This window comes from Chamaea fasciata, unplaced genomic scaffold, assembly GCF_029207755.1.
Source record: "Chamaea fasciata isolate MVZ Bird 193981 ecotype frontalis unplaced genomic scaffold, bChaFas1.0.hap1 SCAF_9, whole genome shotgun sequence".
Lineage (NCBI taxonomy): Eukaryota > Metazoa > Chordata > Aves > Passeriformes > Sylviidae > Chamaea > Chamaea fasciata.
The window spans coordinates 19,966,278-19,984,052 of NW_027094094.1; the positions used below are offsets into that span (position 1 = coordinate 19,966,278).

At 41.8% G+C, this 17,775-nt stretch overlaps 1 protein-coding gene across 42 annotated transcripts in view; it reads right to left on the reverse strand.

The window, feature by feature from the left end:
- SORBS1 (sorbin and SH3 domain containing 1) overlaps positions 1 to 17,775 on the reverse strand; it is a 162,801-nt gene that overhangs the window by 61,399 nt on the left and 83,627 nt on the right. For 26 of the 42 annotated variants that reach the window (XM_066191363.1, XM_066191399.1, XM_066191387.1 and 23 more), the window contains exons 1-4: positions 13,435 to 13,481; positions 4,698 to 4,753; positions 3,789 to 3,854; positions 1,705 to 1,800 (exon numbers count right to left, since the gene is read on the reverse strand). In XM_066191363.1, coding sequence (XP_066047460.1) covers positions 1,705 to 1,800; positions 3,789 to 3,854; positions 4,698 to 4,753; positions 13,435 to 13,466 — 250 coding nt within the window. In that variant the 5' untranslated portion in view covers positions 13,467 to 13,481. Of the gene's footprint in view, positions 1 to 1,704; positions 1,801 to 3,788; positions 3,855 to 4,697; positions 4,754 to 13,434; positions 13,496 to 17,775 lie in introns of those variants that run through there. The other 16 variants (XM_066191373.1, XM_066191372.1, XM_066191385.1 and 13 more) reach the window with 4 other exon arrangements.

The window sequence follows — 17,775 nt, forward strand, 5'->3', positions numbered from 1 at the left end:
AGCACCTTGGCTAAGGTTGCAAACCATGCAAACCACAGCCAGTGTGGTCACAATATGGGGAAACATCAATATGCAAGAGGGACAATGGCAGTAAGAGGAGAAACTCAATGAATGCTAAACCCCTGGCTCTCACTGAAAGCCCTCTGTGCTGGCATCTCCACTGTTAAGGGCCTTACATGGGTTTCCAATGCTTTAGGGATTTCACAAAAAGCATAGCTTCAGATCCATACCTAGGACTATAAAAAGGATGGAATAAGTAAGAAATCAGAAGATACTTTCCTGTATTTCAGCCTTTAGCTAACTGAGGCAGCACAGAGGCAGCCTCTGTGAGGGAAAAGACTATCCACCCAGACACATCAAAAGCTGTTTCATCCTTAAATCTACCACAACTGATCACAACTTAAGGTCACCCACATTCCTTGTGAAATAGAAGTTGACTCCTCTCATTTTCACATGATTCAGGTAGGGCCAGGATTCCTTTTGCTCTTGAGTGCGGTTCTAGCTATCATTCCCAGCCACACGGCACAACATAGAGCCCAAGGACTCTATGGACTCACTTTCAAACCACAGGACAAAGGTTTAAGCTCTGAGACTCGAGTTTTAAGAGTGCTATAACTGTAAAGCATGGACACAATGCTCGGAGTCACTAGGCTTGAGATAAATGTCCACAAAAAGTGCAGGGTAGCTCTCCTCCTGCAACCCTATTTCTACATTTGCTTCACAGGCACTGGAGAGAAATGGAAACAGAGCTTAACATGTATGACCTATCAAAACAATATCAGCATATTGGAGGAGAATCAAATTTGGGAATCAATGTATTTTTTTTAAAAATTTTCAATACAACAGATTAAAACTGTATACTGAACCAAAAGAATAAGAGTCAGAAAAAAAATTCTCTGAACTCATCAAAAAAATTAAAATGCTTCGAAAATATTTGAAAATAAAATCTTGCTAGACTATCTCACCTTGGGAGATGAAAACAAACGTCTAGAACGATGAATTCCCTCACAAATGGCAGAAAACAAGAATCTGAATCTCTCAGTATAGAAATCTAGCAGTTAGCAATGAACAAGACATTAGCACTGTACTAGTCCAACAAAGCACGTGTGTGACAGATTAGGAGAGACAAGCAGTGTCAGCTACACTAGTCTGACTGTCCAAATCCAGCAAAGTACAGGCATAATCTTGTACTTCTAGTGGGGAAGCATGCTCTTGGGGAGAGGGTGACAGACAGCCTAACATCTTTACTTATTCACATGAGGATTAAATTCAGTGCATGTACAGAAAAACAAAACCATACCACCAAAGTGGAACTATGCTTGAACCATTTGTTTTCATAAAGACCAAAGATATGCAGGAAACATTCTTTGGTTCTTCAGCAGTTCAGTTCAAAATGAGTCTACAATAATGATAACAATATTTTTCAAAATTGAGCATTAGTAGAAGAGCTTACAATGCTCCCAGATTCAAGTGGACACAATTATGTCTGCAGAAGAGCAGCATAATTGAGAACAGTGTATTGTGCCATCAAGAGCTAACTGCACTACCTACCGATGAAATCTGCAGCTCTGGGAGGAGTGAGAGGAGCATGAAGCTGAGAATTAGCCAAAGCATGTGGGTGAAGCAGAGAGACAATGATAGAGAGAGAGAAGAGAGACAATGACGGCTAACTAACACATGGCAGGGGAGGAAAGAAGAAGATACCTGTAGGCAGCACTAGGTGAGGAGAACTTTTCACTTTCTTCACAGGGATTATTTTAACGGCAGAAATAGAACGTGTACATAAAGGGACGTCAACAGCTGCAAACACAAAAGTGTAAATGGCACATCCAAAAAGGAAAGAACAGAGTTTGGGAAGCATGCCACAAAATTTTCTAACGTACTTGGAGACACAATAGCAGGAAATTTCAAATACAAAAGCAGTCCAGAGAGCAATGATGCAACTGTTAAAAATATCCCTTCATTCGCCCTAATTCAGGATGCGTCTGTTTTATGCAGCAGATAGAACTGCTTACTGAATGGACTAATGCTGACTGCCACTATGCTGCAGGCAAAAAGAATCTGGAAGCATTAGTTTTTAGAAGCCATCAGAAAAATTTAGTGTAATCATTTAACTGAGGTACACTACATGCAAAAATAAAAATGTTAAGTAAAACATTAATATGATTCAGTAAAAACAAAATAAAGTGGAAAAAACCCCCAAGTACTGTAAGGTTGAGAGAAGAACATTAAACTAGCCACATTACATGAATTCTGAACTTCATGGCTCATTTTTTACAAGTTCACCAACAGAAGGAAGTGAAATAATCTTGAAAAAGGTCCCATGCTAAAGGGTAGCATCCATACAGCTATTTCAGAAAAAAAAAAAATCCATCCATATAAACAGTAAATTGAAGAGATTTCTACCTGACTTCATCAGCTAGCACACAAATTATACTATATGTAGTAAAACTGGGGAAAACCATACATAGCACTATGCAAAATTCTAGCAATTGTTACAAAACTGTTCAAATCAACGGGTACAAAGAGGGGTCGTTGTGAAAAAGACAAATACTATTCAGAAGTGAATCTCAACAGGAGCTGCCAAGATAAACATCTTGTATATCATGACTCTACCAGAATAATTTGAGTAGTGGTCTTGATTTCTGCAGAGCCATGATTTTCTTCTATAAAACCTGTTTCCTGTATGTATCAGCTGGAAAATGATAGATGTCTCATCACATTCCATGCCACCTCTCTCTTGCCTGTAAAATCAGGAGTAAGAGGAACCACATTTCTAATACTTAACAGACTCACACTGAGCACTGGGCCGGCTTGAGGGAGGCATTGACATGAGGGTGGTGTGTACACCCCCTCTTGTGGCAGATCTTTCTGATACCCGGCAAAACTGGAAAGCAGAGATTTCACAACCGAGAAAAGGAGTCTCAAGCAACAAAAGCCTGGGCAAAGAGCCTGACAGAATTTTTTCAAAACTCATAAAATCATTAGTTTTTAACTTGATAGGATTGTTTAAATTTTTTTAATAAAAGAAGAACCCAAATCAAACCCTGTTTTCCATACTTCTTCCTGAGCAGAGGCCCTGTGAATACAACAGATCCCAAATCAAACAGCCTGGGCTTAGAAAACAATCCCAAATCTGTTCTGCTTTGAAACTGACTGAATTCATCCATCCACAATGCAGTCAAAATACCAACCACTATAAAAAGGCATCAAAGGAAAAGAAAGGAAATTAAACCAACAGAAAATCAACCCATACCCACATACTTTCACCCTGCCAAAACAGACACGTCATTCTGCAAAACTGAACACTATAAAGCACACTGCAAACTTGCAGATGTTAACATGAAGACTGGTTTGTTTAGGGGTTTTTTTTCCATCACTTAAATGATTAGTTCCTGCCCTTTAATCCCAGACTCAAACCTTCACCTCTCCCTGAAGTTAACACAGTTCACACACAAGCACCACAAACCCATGTTGTCTCAACTCACTAAGATACCGAACCGCAGGTGCTCACAAGTACCACAAGTAGTGTACAGCTTTCCTCAGAACAGCACTAAAAATATACAGAGGCAAGTCCAGCTTGCCACTTTAAAGAGACAAAGAACACTTGTTGAACTAAGAAATGCTGCTGCTACTAGCATGGGGCAGTACAAGGCTTTTCTTGTGTCAGTCGCCAAGTGAACTAAATTTGGAAGCCCCCACTGCAGTGAATTTCCAGGAAAATCAAGCACATCACCAGCTGACATGCGGGAGGAGCTATGGAAGTGTCTCTGGAGATCTTAACCCACCTTTTTCTTGTCCATTGCTGCTCAGCCCATTGACAACAGTTTTTGCAACATCGATTTCTTCATGTTCTGAAAGACAAATGAAGAGGTGGTTTTCAATAAAGATTTTTGCAAGTCTACAAGGTCTTCAGCTGACATGAATAAAACTGGCTCTTGTAAATTCAGGGGAACAAAGGAGACAGTGCTAGAAAGAAGCTCCAAAGGTCATCTAAAGCCCCATTTCTGAACCATGAATGAAACAAATCTACCTCTGTCACTCTTGACAAATGTTTGCCTCGTGAGTTTTACAAACTTCCAGCACAACCCTAATGCAACCTGTTCCAGTGGTTCCCAGCTCGTAAGCTTATCAGTGCTTAAACTGAATTCCTAGGTCATGTTTTTCTGGACTCTCTTCAAATAGTTCACATTTTATTCAAAATGCTGTGCCAAAACCAGGACATGATACCCCAGTTGAGACTTGCTAAGATGCTAAAATTAAGCTGGAATATCATTCTACAGATCTTGCATATGGCACTTCAAGTCTGGCATCTGCATTATTTTTCACTCTGATTTAGCCTGTTACCCAGACAAGCCCAGAAGTTTTCCTCCTCCCAACCAGTTCCCATTTCCTGGTCTCCCTTGCTTTTCTTTGAACAGCTGATTTTTTTCCTATCCAAATGTCAAACTATGTTTTCATGTCTACTAAAATATATCAAATTCAGATAATTTTTTCAGGGTATCAGTACTTTTGAAGTCCTATATTCCACACTGAAATAAGTTCAAGGACCTACTTCACTTCAAGTGGTTTCTGGCTACTTTTCAGGCCAAAATTCAAGCGACAAATCTGAATAATTACATCAGAAAGAGACAGGAATATTACTAGTAATAAAAAGGAAGGCCAATGAGTGCAAGTAGAAAACCACACACACTTACCAGAGCTCATTGTGGCAGAGGGTCTTGCCTTTTTCACTTCTGGATTTTCTTTATGTCTGTTTAAAGTGAAAGGCAGAATGATTACACATTATGTTTCATGTCTGTCCAGAAAGCGCTGGACACAATACTGAACATTTACCACAAGAGTCAAGGTAACATAGTTTCTTTAAAAAAATTACTTTCAAATGCCAAGTGGATTCTTGTCAAGCACCAGACATATTTTTTGCTGATAATCATCAGAAATTAGAGATTATTTCTACCCAATACAAGCACTGTTTCCAGACTTTAAGACTAATCTTTATACAAAATTGAAAGATAGTAATTTAAGTCTAAGAGTCTACAAAGGGCAAAGTGCAAGTCTGCCTAATTTCTAACATATAAAATGTGCATCACCTTTTAAGAGAATTTTAAAAAATCAAAGCGACACTAAAAGCTTTAAACTAAAACCCTCAAATTAGAGCTTTTCCATATTTCAAGGCAATCTGCTGCTCATATCAAAGCTAGTCTCTCCTTTGAAAGATTTAACAATACAGAAGAGAAGCACTTGTTAAAATGCGTATTATAACTTGTGCACCAATCATTTCCAGCTGTGCAATGCTGCTGATATTTTCAGGATTGGACTCCAGTAAGTGAAATGTGAAAGTTAGAAGCTTTAATTCTCCTGGTACCAAAGGCAGTGAAATTGCCAACCCAAGAGAAAAAATATCAGATGGGGACCAGAAGAAAAAGTCAGTTTTCATGGTGATGCCAGTCTGTGGAGGACAATTGTGAGGCCTACCTGTCCTCACTTCTGTGGGGACTTGATACCTGCAGCAAACAGGTTTCGATGTCAGATGTTGGTTTGAATAGCCAAAGAGCATTTCTACAAAAGCAGTGTGCCCCTGACAAGATCTCTCAACTCTCTAAAGGTCTTAGGTTGAATTAAAAGTCCTTTAATTTTGTGTCCCATTCTCCACCTCTCCCCCCACCAAAAAGTTAGCCCCAAAGAAACGGAGATCAAGCGTAGTTCCAGACAATTAATGGCTTTCATGACACAAATAAAAATATGCATCTGAAATTACAAAATCATGCAAAACCAAGAGTCCCGGTCTGAGGAGTATAGGGAAAATTGCTTGGGGAAACAAGAAGCTAAACAACAGAGTTGAAAATACTTTTCCTTTCACACGAACTGGAGGCAGCAGTGGAACATTGTAAGAGGTGAAAATTCCCTTCAGGGAATTGAATCTGTTCTCCTGCCTCAAGCATCCCCTTTCTTAACCAGCATTTATTTCATGCCAGCCAGAATATAATGAGCATGTTCAACAGACACTCAAAAGGAAAGAAAAGAAAACCCAACAAGCAAGTTTAGTAACAGATGAGTCTATAAAATGAGACAATATCTGGGCTCCCCAGAAAGCCACTCTAGGAAGAGCTGCCAATACTTAATTGTTTAAATATTTCCTTCACTAAAATACCCACATAAGACATACATTGTGGGTTTGTGAAGGCTCAGCAGGATTCAGCCTAGCTCCAAGCTGATCCCAGTAAAATACAATGTAAAGTGTGGGGTGCAGTATAAAACCAGTCAACAACAAAAACTGAGTCCAACTTGAAAGCCTGATTTTGCCTGCCCATCCAGTATCTGCTTTTTGTTTCTACCATTTCATATGAGAAGTGAGCCCCTGAAAATGTAGACAAACACACTTAGTAATAATGGTCCTTCTGATCTCTGTATGTTTCCTCCCAAAAAGATGCCTTAGTTCAAGGAAACCAAAAAGAAACAGTCTAAAATTATGTTCTCCAGCTTAAGGAGATTTGTAGCAATATCATGCTCTTCCACACAGAAAAATGTGACATATTAAACCCACTGGGATAAATACCAGTCCTTTCATGGGGCCAGGAGAAAACCACAAGAAGGGGCAATACTGCAGTAAATCTCAACTCTGCTCTAGGATCAACCTCTCTCTGAGGCTGAGGAGGTTGCTGATAACCAGATGTTTTAACTCAGCACTGGCCCTTCCCCATGGGCTTCGTGCAAGTCAACACAAAATTTCTTCCACTCCAAGCATCCCCAAGAGGTTGCAATGCTTTCCTCTGGTATATAACACTAAAAAGGAATGGGGAAAAAATAATTCAGTATATTACCTTTTCAGGAGAGGAAAGAGGGTTTACTGGCTATGAAGTATTGGCAAAGGCAGGGTCCACTGCTGCTGCAATGCCAGAGCAACACTTCCCTTCCCACAGTGGCAGTATCTGAGCAAATAAACCCGTGACCACATGCTACACCCTTTTAAAAAGTCTCATTTGTTTGGAAACAGTGACATCACAACTGCCATAAAACTCTGATTTCAGTGATGTCTTTTTGATTCAAGTCTTGATATTGCTTACAGTGTGAAGCACTGACCTTCACTGCATTAAGAAAAGCATTTAGGAAAGAATTCACACCAAAAAGAAGCATAATTATTTAACATTAATAGATTAAATCACTTTCTACAAACAAGTGATTTGAGAATAAAAATAAAATTATAATTAAAGAAGATTGCTAAAATTAAATGGAAGATGTGTACAAGCTCATTAGATCTAGATTGGATCTGGAAAAATTACTTTTCCACATATCCCCACACTTACTGGCAATTACGGAGTTTGATTAAAATAACAAGCATCCAGTGTTCACTTAGTGTGAAACTAATCAGCTTCCTTCAAGCACTCAAACAGGTGCTTAGTGCAAGTTCCCAGACACTGAATGGAATCAGCATGCTCAGGGTGAGAGGAACCAATCCTGAGTCCCTGCGTTGGTCTAACTCTAGAAAGTCCATTTAAAAGTTGATTTTCATCAGCTGAGAATCTGCAAAGAGATGGGATGCATACAAGGAGAAGTAACTCCTCTTTATGTTGACAAAATTATGGTGCATGTTTGGAGTTGAGGACATGCTTTGGCACCTTATTGCATCAGGGCCACAGAGTGATTCTACCTGTCTTCCATACACTTGACCCAAAGCCCATACTGAAGTCCTATTAGGCCTATCTCAGTCCTAAGGCTGCCCTCGGGATCAGATGGACAGTCCAGCCAGGTAACACACCTGCCCCCACGGTGCCGGTGCAGCCAAGTGTTGGCCTCTAACAGTTGGGAAGGCACATGCTGTAAGCCAGTGTGCTATGGACATTTGGATGGTACATCCCTAGCCAGATTAGTCCCTACCGGGTTGGGCAGACAGGCTGTCCCTGGACACAGGTGGGTCTGGAATCGTTTGCTGCTCCCAGTTCCCCTCAAGAACTTTCTGTAGACACGGCTAAGCCATTCCTGTAGACACGCACAGTATGCACAGCAGTACTTCAGAAGGGAGTGTTTCAAAGGGAACCAAGAACGAGGTGCCTCATGTCAGTGTTAAGAACTGAGAACTCCCTATTGCCAGATCAGGCAAAGGAAAAAAGAAAAATACTAGAAAAAGTATTCCTAAGCAAAACACCCACGTGTCTCCTTCCAGCCCCCTGTTCCAACCAGCTAACCAGTGTGTCCTCACCAGACTGGAATTAGCGCCTTTCCTGAAATGTGACAGACATAGCAACAAAAGCTTCAAAGCTGCACACGTGCAAAATACAATGAAAGGTAATGAATTCCTCAGGGCATAAGCCAGCAGCTGTAACCCTGAACATGCCAATGTCCATACCTAACATCCACCAATTCCTTGTCAGTTCAGTCCTACCTCTAGACAGATGTTTAACTTTTCCTTCCTCCCTTTCACCCCCAGCACATTTCTCCAAGGCTGCAGTCCCTTCCCTACTTGGTGTGGAAAAGAGAGCAGTGCCTTCAGAAGCCTATTTAGGAGGAATGCAGATAAGTGGCAACCACTTCTGTACAGCCTGTCTGGATTATCTCACATGCTCTAAAGGTTTGAATACTCCCCCTACAAAGGCAGGGGGTAACAAACAGCTCATTAATAGTTCTGAGCAAGGACACATGCTCTTAAGTCACTGGTATCTCAGCTAAGAGTTGCAGGCAGTGGTTAATTTTAGTGGTCTAATGTGAGTGTGGGGGAAAAGTAACTTCCTTTCTTCCCTTGTTACTACTGACAGCTCCGGTGACTCACGTAGGACTTTAAAACAATTGCTAGACATGAGAAGAACATTCAAAACTTATTGTGTTGGTCCCTTATATTCCTAAAATGCAGACTCCTTCATTTTTTCTCAGTTTTAAGTTTTTCACATTTTCAACATTTTCTCTCCAAATACAAGAGCTTTAAGTGTTTTGTGGCTGCATTTAAAAGAAAAATCAAATTCTTATTTATATTAGTATAAAGTAGGAGTTGAGGCTATCAGAAAAATTGTAAGCTTTGAGACTGAAAGGATGATTAGCAACCACAAAACTTACTTTTCACCAGGTCAGGTCCTGCACAGCACTCATTTGTTTCATCCCAGCTCAGACCCTTTCTCACAATGCCATCAGTGTCCCTGACCCAGATGCTCCTCTTCAACAAGCCATGTCAGCAATATGGAGTCCCAAATCTGGAAAGTGGGCAAAAAGCTGCACTGCAGTCAGTGCCTCCCACCAGCAGGTTCCTCTGCCTAAAGGAATTTGCACATCTCCTGTGCACTTTGTCACCTCGCATCATATAAAATGTGACAAGTAAAAAAAAACCACCTTAGAATAGAGCAGGCAGCTCAGGTTAACCCAGGCAATCAGCTCTCTCTTCAACTATCATTATTCTTTTATTCTGGAATACTGAAATATGTTGTCTGCAATTTTTATTTTAAGGGTTAAAGAACATCCTGTCATTCTTTCAGAAGACATTATGCTCCTAAGAATAAAAATCATGAAAAGACTATGAGTAAGCAAGCAGTCCACATAGAATAATGACACCAATTCTGTACAAGACAACAGCTTCCACACACCCTTCAGCAAGTGTTAAGAGAACGGAGAGAGAGCACTGAAAACTCACTAAATGTAACAAATGGCATCACTACACACCAGCTTAGATAAGGTGTTCTTATAAATAATTGAACTTACAGCTGTTACAACAAACAAACACAGCACATTTCAAATGCGGTACTGCATCCTTTTTTTTTTCCCCCCTTTAAATACAGTGTGTGTCTGTTGCCTTCCAGATGGGCAAATTTAAGTTATCTGGGGCATAGGTGCCAGTTTTTGTGCAATTTATGAGGAATGTGCCTCTCTTAATAATAAAAGTTAAATAGGAAATGTAAACTAGGAGATACAGCTTTAAGAATTCAGAGATGCTTTTGAACTAAGTCATCTTATAGTCATCGACTTCAGAGTAAACAGTTTACTGCAACCTGAGTTAACTCAGTTCAAGGTCACCACTTGTGGAGCAGGGGGCAGAAAAGAATCTCCTGGGTCATCCAGCCTACTCCCATGCTATTGCAGGCAACTGTGTCATACAACCCTGTGCAAGAACACTTCACATTCCAGCTTAAAACTGCTAAAGTTTCCCGCCTCCACTGCTCTTCCTGGAAGCCTGCTCCAGAACTCATTCCTCTTATGGATGAATGCTGTTTCTCATTTGCAACCTAAATTAAATGCATGAGCAGCTACAGCTAAATTGTTTTGCCCTAACACAATTTTCCTGTTTAAGCAGGTCTCCCTCCTTGCACTCACCCCTATCCATGCATTTTTAGAAAGCGATTGCACCTCTGAGCCTTTCTTTTGCAAGCCTGTAAACAAGCATTCCTGAAGAAATTGGCCAGCATGATGTCACCATCTCTTTAAAATCTGTCAAATAGTGAAAGACTTCAAAAGGTCGGCAGGCCAAAGTCTAAATTCCACTCGACGTCACAAAGCCAGTGAGCAAAGCCTACAGCCAACGTGCCCAGCAGCTGAACAGCGAGGTTGAAAAGGTAAATCATCTCTTTTTGTCCATTCTAACTTTGACCTGTATACTAAAATGAATTCCATGATTAGTGCTTGTTCAGATAGTGATTTGAAGTCTACAGGAACCTCCCTGCAAAGAAATAGACTAGGATAATTTCATACTAGCCACTAAACCTTCATTAAACAACACTGACTTATACCTGGAAGACTGTGTGGATGAAAGGTGGCTCCTGCTTGAGCCATCAACCTCTGGCTCTGTTGCAGACTCAGGGTTTGAAAAACGGCCATCCAGAAGTTTGTTTGGCTCACAACAGACTCCACACGTGGTTTACCACCCAATCCCTCTGGATAAGTAACTGCTCACATCCCTGCCTTACAGTCACAAACATTTCTTCTCCTGACAATACACTCTAAATACATTGTAACTGGGCTTTGACTTCCTCCTGAGCCTGTCATGACTGCCCTCTGTTTTTAGTATTTGACAGCTGAGACATGGTGACAGGAGCCCTGGCCCGTGTATCATGGGTGTCAGCTGAAGAAACAAATGCCTTTCTACCACACCCATACGCCCAAGCAACTCACATGAACATTTTGAAACTTCAGAAAGAAAAACAAAATTTTCCAGTATATTTTAAATAAAATCTCATCTCCCTCTTAGCAGAAGACACCAAACACAGCACTTGACAGCAGCAGAAGTTGAGATTTCTGTTCAGATTTATCCGCACTATGATCACATCTCATAGATGGAAGCACTTTACAAACAAACCAAGGTACATCCTATGAAAGGGAGCTCACTGGGCACAGCTCTCAGGCTGCCAGCTCCAGGGAAGGCTGTAAATGACCTAACAGCATACCACAGCCTGGGACTGCTCAGGACACTTCACTGAGATTCACACAGGAACTGGGGCAAGGAGCACACAACTACTGAAATGGGAATTTACAGGTAAGGGGTAATTCGTACCATGACACCCGATTTACCTTTGCTGCAAAAGGAAAATCTTTCAATCTGCAATGACCGCACCTAGCCAAGAGGATGCTGGTTTTATACTTCAGCTGGAAGAAATGGAGGATTCATTGAGTTCAAGCGGTTGTGAGACTACTTGTAAGAGCTGTGCAGCTGGGATGCTCTGGGTACTGCACCTAACTCTCTGCAGACCTCTGATATGGGGCCACTTGTGCCTCGGGAGAACAATTGCTGTAAATAAACAGACCCAAATTCCAGAAGCCCTAATTATGTATAACAATGAATCCATTCAGCTGACTGCAGGATTGAGGGGCACAAACACTGCATTGCATTTACTACAGTGAATGGCATTCTATAAATACAAATCAGTTAGATCATCTAAACAACATCCAGCAGCTTCTCTTGCATGATTTTGTATAACAAAGACTACAAAGGCTGTCTTCACCTCTATCACACTCGCAAACAGTAAAGTAGTAAATAAGAGGAAGTTGCATTAAGCAGAAATACTAATTAGAGAATGACAAGTGTCTCAAAGGTCAAATCCAGTTCACAAACATTTTACAAAAAATGTACCTTTGACATATAAAGCAGACACTTTAGATACTTTAATGCTACAGACCATGTTATACCATTCCAGACACATCCTGAGATTCCCTGTTGTGTAAGGCAAAGGAATTGTGCAGGCCTGAATGAGTGCTCACTGTGACAACCACACCAAACCTTAATTTTTAATTACAACCTCTTCTAGCATTAGCTGTTCTGAAGCTTGGTACAAATGCTCACTAAGCAACTAAATGAACTAACAACTCACTAAGTTAATACTTCTCAAGACATATAGGTGACAGTCTTATTGTATACCAAGATGGAAGATTTGGGCCTCTATCCTATGCAACATCCAAAACCAGCTGATCTGGCATAGTGTAACGGGGCCTTACAGGTATCAGTCTTACAGGTTGCTTTTTATAGTTTCAAAATAAGAAAAATCAGTTTGAGAGCTGGTCTCATTTACACACAACTGCAACAACCTCTAGAGAACCACACAGAGCTAAGTTTAACCAAAGCACACAGGAAGCCAGGCATACAATACTGCCAACATATCTCTGACAAGACTAGTTGGAAACAAGCTGAAATGAGACAGGGTCATTTCCTTTAGACTTTTCCAACCTGAAAGCACTGCTATGCTAGCAAAATTGCCAGGGGACTAATCCATCTGCCTGGATATCAGACACAAAATGGTCTCAGCAAAACTCAGAAGGCTGGCCACTGTCACACATCCAAGGCCAGACAGCAAACTTGTACCTGCCAGGAAATTCAGGCTGGAGTGCTGGCTTGCTAGTCCTGATGGACTGTGCTGCCTCTACAATCACCTCCATGCTAGAAGGAAAGACACAGTGACTGCTTCTCTACTCACTACTCAAAACACTCACAGAAAACCAAACTGATAGGTGAAGCAACAGTCTGACATTCCAAGTGTCTCTAGAAATAGCAAAAAGTTACATTCCAAAAGTCAGTCCTCATCTTTACAGCCCTCTGACTCCTTCAGCCTCAGGTGACATGTTCATATATTGCTGAGAATTACACATCCATTCTCTTCACTTTCCTCTTAGTAACTGCCTCAGAATCTGCATTCAGGAACTCCTTTCAATCTGTCCTTCCCATAAAAATAATTGGGAGAAAGAACCAGACACTAGGGTAAGGAGGCAAGGACATGTCCATTTCCCTTAATGAGAACATGAACCCATGTAATGACTGCCTTGACACTACCTCTTCTCAATCAGCAACTGGAAATAACCATCCAAATGAAAGCAGCCTTCTGAAAATCAGTGTGCACTGCCCACCAGACCTACCCACTCAGTGTATATTAGCATATGCCAGAGTCATATAAAGTCCTGGGAGTTCAGCTCACAGCAGGATTAGCAGAGGTAGATGTGACTAACTGTGACTAAAAACCATACTGGTGTCCTTACCTCAATTCAGGTTTTTCAGTCAATGGAGCCATTTTCTCAGTCTCTTGATTTCACTTCATGAGAGGCACGAAAGAGTTAAGAAAACCTTTCACTGTGTTGCCCAGTCACTTGGCTGCTGAAGTGTAAGAAATTTGTGGAGGCATCTCTCTTTCTCTCTGGCACCCTCAAATATTTTGCCCCTCCTACTGCTGTGCTTTAATTAGCCAGCTGGTTCTTAGTCACCCCATCCTGTCACTAGGCTTGCTCACCAACAGCCACCCCCACCCAGCCTGCCTGTCACACCCCTGCCACTGTCATCACCAAGGACACTGTCTCTTCCTGCAGCTCTGGAGCTGGGGAAAGGAAAGAGAAAAAGGCTGGAGGTGACACTCCAGGGCAGCATTGGAATGGGATGCACTTGAGAAGAGAAGTGACAGAAAGACCTTGAAGGGATGTTAAATTACAGTGAAAGTACTTGAAGAAGCACTTTTCTGTTCTTTTTAAATCAGGCAGCATCCACTTCTCAAGGAAGGAAAATTTTCATTAACGCTGGACATGGCAGATCCTTTTTCAATGGAGCTGAAGGGGCGGCTAAAGTTTCTGCTCTTGGCAGTTGTGATTCGTAGCATAAATACCTGACATGACACAAGGGGAAACTAACTGCTGTATGGCTATTACATATTACATGCCCACTCCATGAGCCTTGTAACAGGTATCAAAGAAGCTTCTGAGCCATCAGCTGGACTAGGATGTCCCTAGAGTGGAGTGTCCCCACCACAGTGCGGCTTGGCAACCTAAAACTTGTCCTGGAGTGGAAGTGATGCCAGCTTTTAGGAGAGCAAGGGTATACTCACACATCCCTATGCCTGGGCAGCCCGTTGGCAAGGAAGGCAAACTGCAGCACAGAATCACCCTTCCCTCCACAGCCAATGGCTACAATACAAACAATGTCTTCAACACGAACAACTGAGACAAAGACTTCCTCGACTCAGACCTTGGAGGCTGGCTCATGCAAGACCAAGTGGTAATTTAATAGTGGAAATAATGTGAAGGAGGCCTCTTGGTACTACCCTTTGTCACCAGCACTGGCTTTTGTGACTGACACTCCACTGTATCTCTATTTACAGCCTGTCTCTGGATTTTGATTCCTCAAATACACACATACGGGCATTGATCTGCTGCCAGACTTACAGACTGATAAAATGTACTGAAAATTATTGCAAGACGAGCATCTCAGCATTCAAATGAGACCTAGAAAGCAACATATGGCGAGAGTTGCTGATTGCAGAAGGGCATAGAGCAAAGTTGACTTTGTAGGTCAGAGCTTACACTACTGATTCTTTCAGTGGAATGTTAGCAAAGGACACAGAACAAAGGTCTCCAAACACCTGCACATATAAACCCATACTGATGCTCTGTCAAATGATGACTCAGGTAGGGTCAGCAACAAAAGCTCTCCTTTTTCCTCCCCAATACATCCTTTAGCACCCAAATACTTACCTCTCATCCAATGAAGCATTTCATTGTGAACCAAAATAGGCACAACTCTGACTTAGTATATGGCTAAGGGGCCAAAAAGGGCTGGGAAATGTTGCTTTATTTTACTTTATTTAAGACCAATCCCAAACCTCAGTGTGGACATGGCACTGGCAGTTCTAATTAGAGTAAAACAAAGGGCTCTGGAGCCCACATTTACTATCACATCCCAAAGACTAATGCTGGGGAGCTTGTACCTGGGCTTTTGACTTCATTACCACAGCAGATACCAGACACTATTAGCAAAACTCAGGCCTGGTTCTAGGTTTAGATTCTAGTCCCTTTACATTTGAGGGGTGTTTGGTTTGGGTGAAGGAGGAAGAGGGTCATTGCAGACATATCAACAGTCGAAATAAAGGGTGATGGAAAACAACACAGATGTTTTGAGTGGTCAGATTCTACTCTCCTCTTTACAAAAAAAAAAAACAAACCAAAACCGCAAACCAATCAACCGAACAAAAAACCTAACCCCATGTGGCTCTCAAAAACAAATCAGAGAAGCCCACAAACCCCCCACATTGTCCAAAGAGAGCTGTGCAGTCATCACCAGCTCCAATTATTTGAAACTTACTTACTTACAAAACATGAAACACAGTTTACAGAGGATGCAACAGGAGATACCCCTCACAACCCAAAGACAACCTCCTTGATCTCATTCAAGTCTGTTGTAGAGCCTGGACCACATGAGAGCAGGTCAGTTGGAGGCCCTATTTGCAGTGTAGCAGGGGTTTATAAACAAGCCCCTGATAGTTTGTCTTCAGGTAAGAAAAATGACTGCGATTAAAAAAAAGCATACTGTAAAAATAACAGCGAGTGAATGAAAGCATGGCACCCAGGGAGAGGCACAGTAAGGAAGAATCCAGAAGTTGGCTCAGGTCCAAAGTTAGGAGGGTCAGGTCAAGATGAAGTTTAAAACCTTTCTGGTCTTCGGAGAAACCAGCTTAGAGGACCTTCAAACAGCTTGGCAAGGAGGGAGGAGTTTTTGTTACAGACCACCATTTGAATGGAAAACGGAATTTTCACAGAATTCCACCTGGGTAAAGAGCAGCAAGCTTTGCCTGGCAGCAGGGCCACAGAGCCTGGTTGTTTCTGAAGTTCACCTTGAGTGCAGGATAAAAAGCTTTATGAAGTGTTTATGTTCTACCATCAACCCACTGTACTAATGTACTGTGCACTGCAATTTTCCTGGAATCTGCTGCTGCACAATCTCTGTTGTGTTTTCCCCCATAATACTGTGTCTTTGTGAAAAATAACTTCGCCATCATCGCTGAAGGAAATACCAAAAAGGAACAAATTAATTTTCTCAACAAAGAAAGTCTTTGGCATAACAGAAGCAGATGCTGGTTCTAGGATATTCTGGACACCTGCTCTAGTAGCCACTGGACAAACCTGCTTTCACCAGAGAGAGTAATTTTCCAGTTATAAGCTACCCTGGAAAGTTTTGTTGCATAATCCGCTGAATTTTTTTTTTTTAAGTTTTGATAAATATCAAACAGTTATACTAGTTCTTTTATGCCACCCCAATATGCTATGGGACGAGGCTTTCCAGCTACCAGAAGAAGGCGGAGGTGCTGTGACATGCAGTTTAGAAAAGGAGGTACTTTTGATAGATCTGGGAAATGCTAAACCAAAGTGATTTGAGTTACTTCATTCTGCAGATGGAGGAGGAAGGCAAGCAAACTTACATCATGCTAGTGCTTTTAGTTCAGTTCCAGGGTTTGAATTGCAAAACGAAACTCAGCCAAAATAATACGTTGCTGCCAGAGTTCCACCCAGTACTGTCAATGAGCACAAACTCATTCACCCAACATCCTCGCCCTGCTTTGTTACGAAACAGCCACCCAGGTTCTGGTTAGGATAGTATTAGGGCTTCCCTGCTATAAAGGATGAGCCCTACCTCGGCCCAAAGCTCCCGACATGCAGATCCCCTTCACCTGAGCCTGAATTCTGCAGCTCAGTCCTGCCCAGCTGAAATGCAAGGGAAGCAGCACCACCGCAGAAGGAAATACTGTCATCAGCAGCCCCTACAATCTGCCTGGCTGTTCCTTCCAACTGCACAAGAACTCAGGAAGCACTTCCAGCTGAGTCTGCATGGCATGAGGTGCTCAGACTGTCACCAGAGACTGAGCAAAATTCCTTGGAAAGATGTATAAAGATCTTTTAAGAGCTCTAGATAGGAACAATCTGTGAGTAGGAGCAAGTCTTTAGGACAGAAGTTAAGGGCCGGCAAGAGGTCCTTGTAACAACAAGGTACGTATTAATCCAGTGGAAGCATTTAATCTGCTAAGCATAGAGAGAGAAGAGCAGAGAACACAAGACAAAGTGCTAAATATTTTTTTTCAAATGGCTGAGTAAAGCAAATGCAGAATTTGTGTTCCTTGCAGAAGATTGAAGAACTGTCCTAGTGCCCCTTTCGGCTGCTGAAAATAAGGGCTGTACTGGAGACCAGTAATCCCTCATTTAAAAACAGAATGAAATATCACCTGGTAGGATCACAGTTTACCTGCACTCAGAATCTAGAGCATTTCAAGGTAAACTTCAGTGAGAGGCGTGGCACCTGCTGCTGTTGTCTTCTGACTACAGAACTCTATGGGAGCTGGTCAGGCTCTCTTACACCAAGACAAGCTGGGAGTGATCAGCTGTTCAGCAGCCACCTGAGTAGCACTTTTTTTCCAGCTCCTACTGATCAGTTGACCTCTCTTAACTCCTGTGCATAAAAGAAAGCTCCTCTACCTACAATAGTTGCTGACTGTGGTCCAAGCAATTTTCTGGAATTCAGGACCTGCTAACTGCAACACTATAAGGGAAAAACTTGGGGTTGAGCTA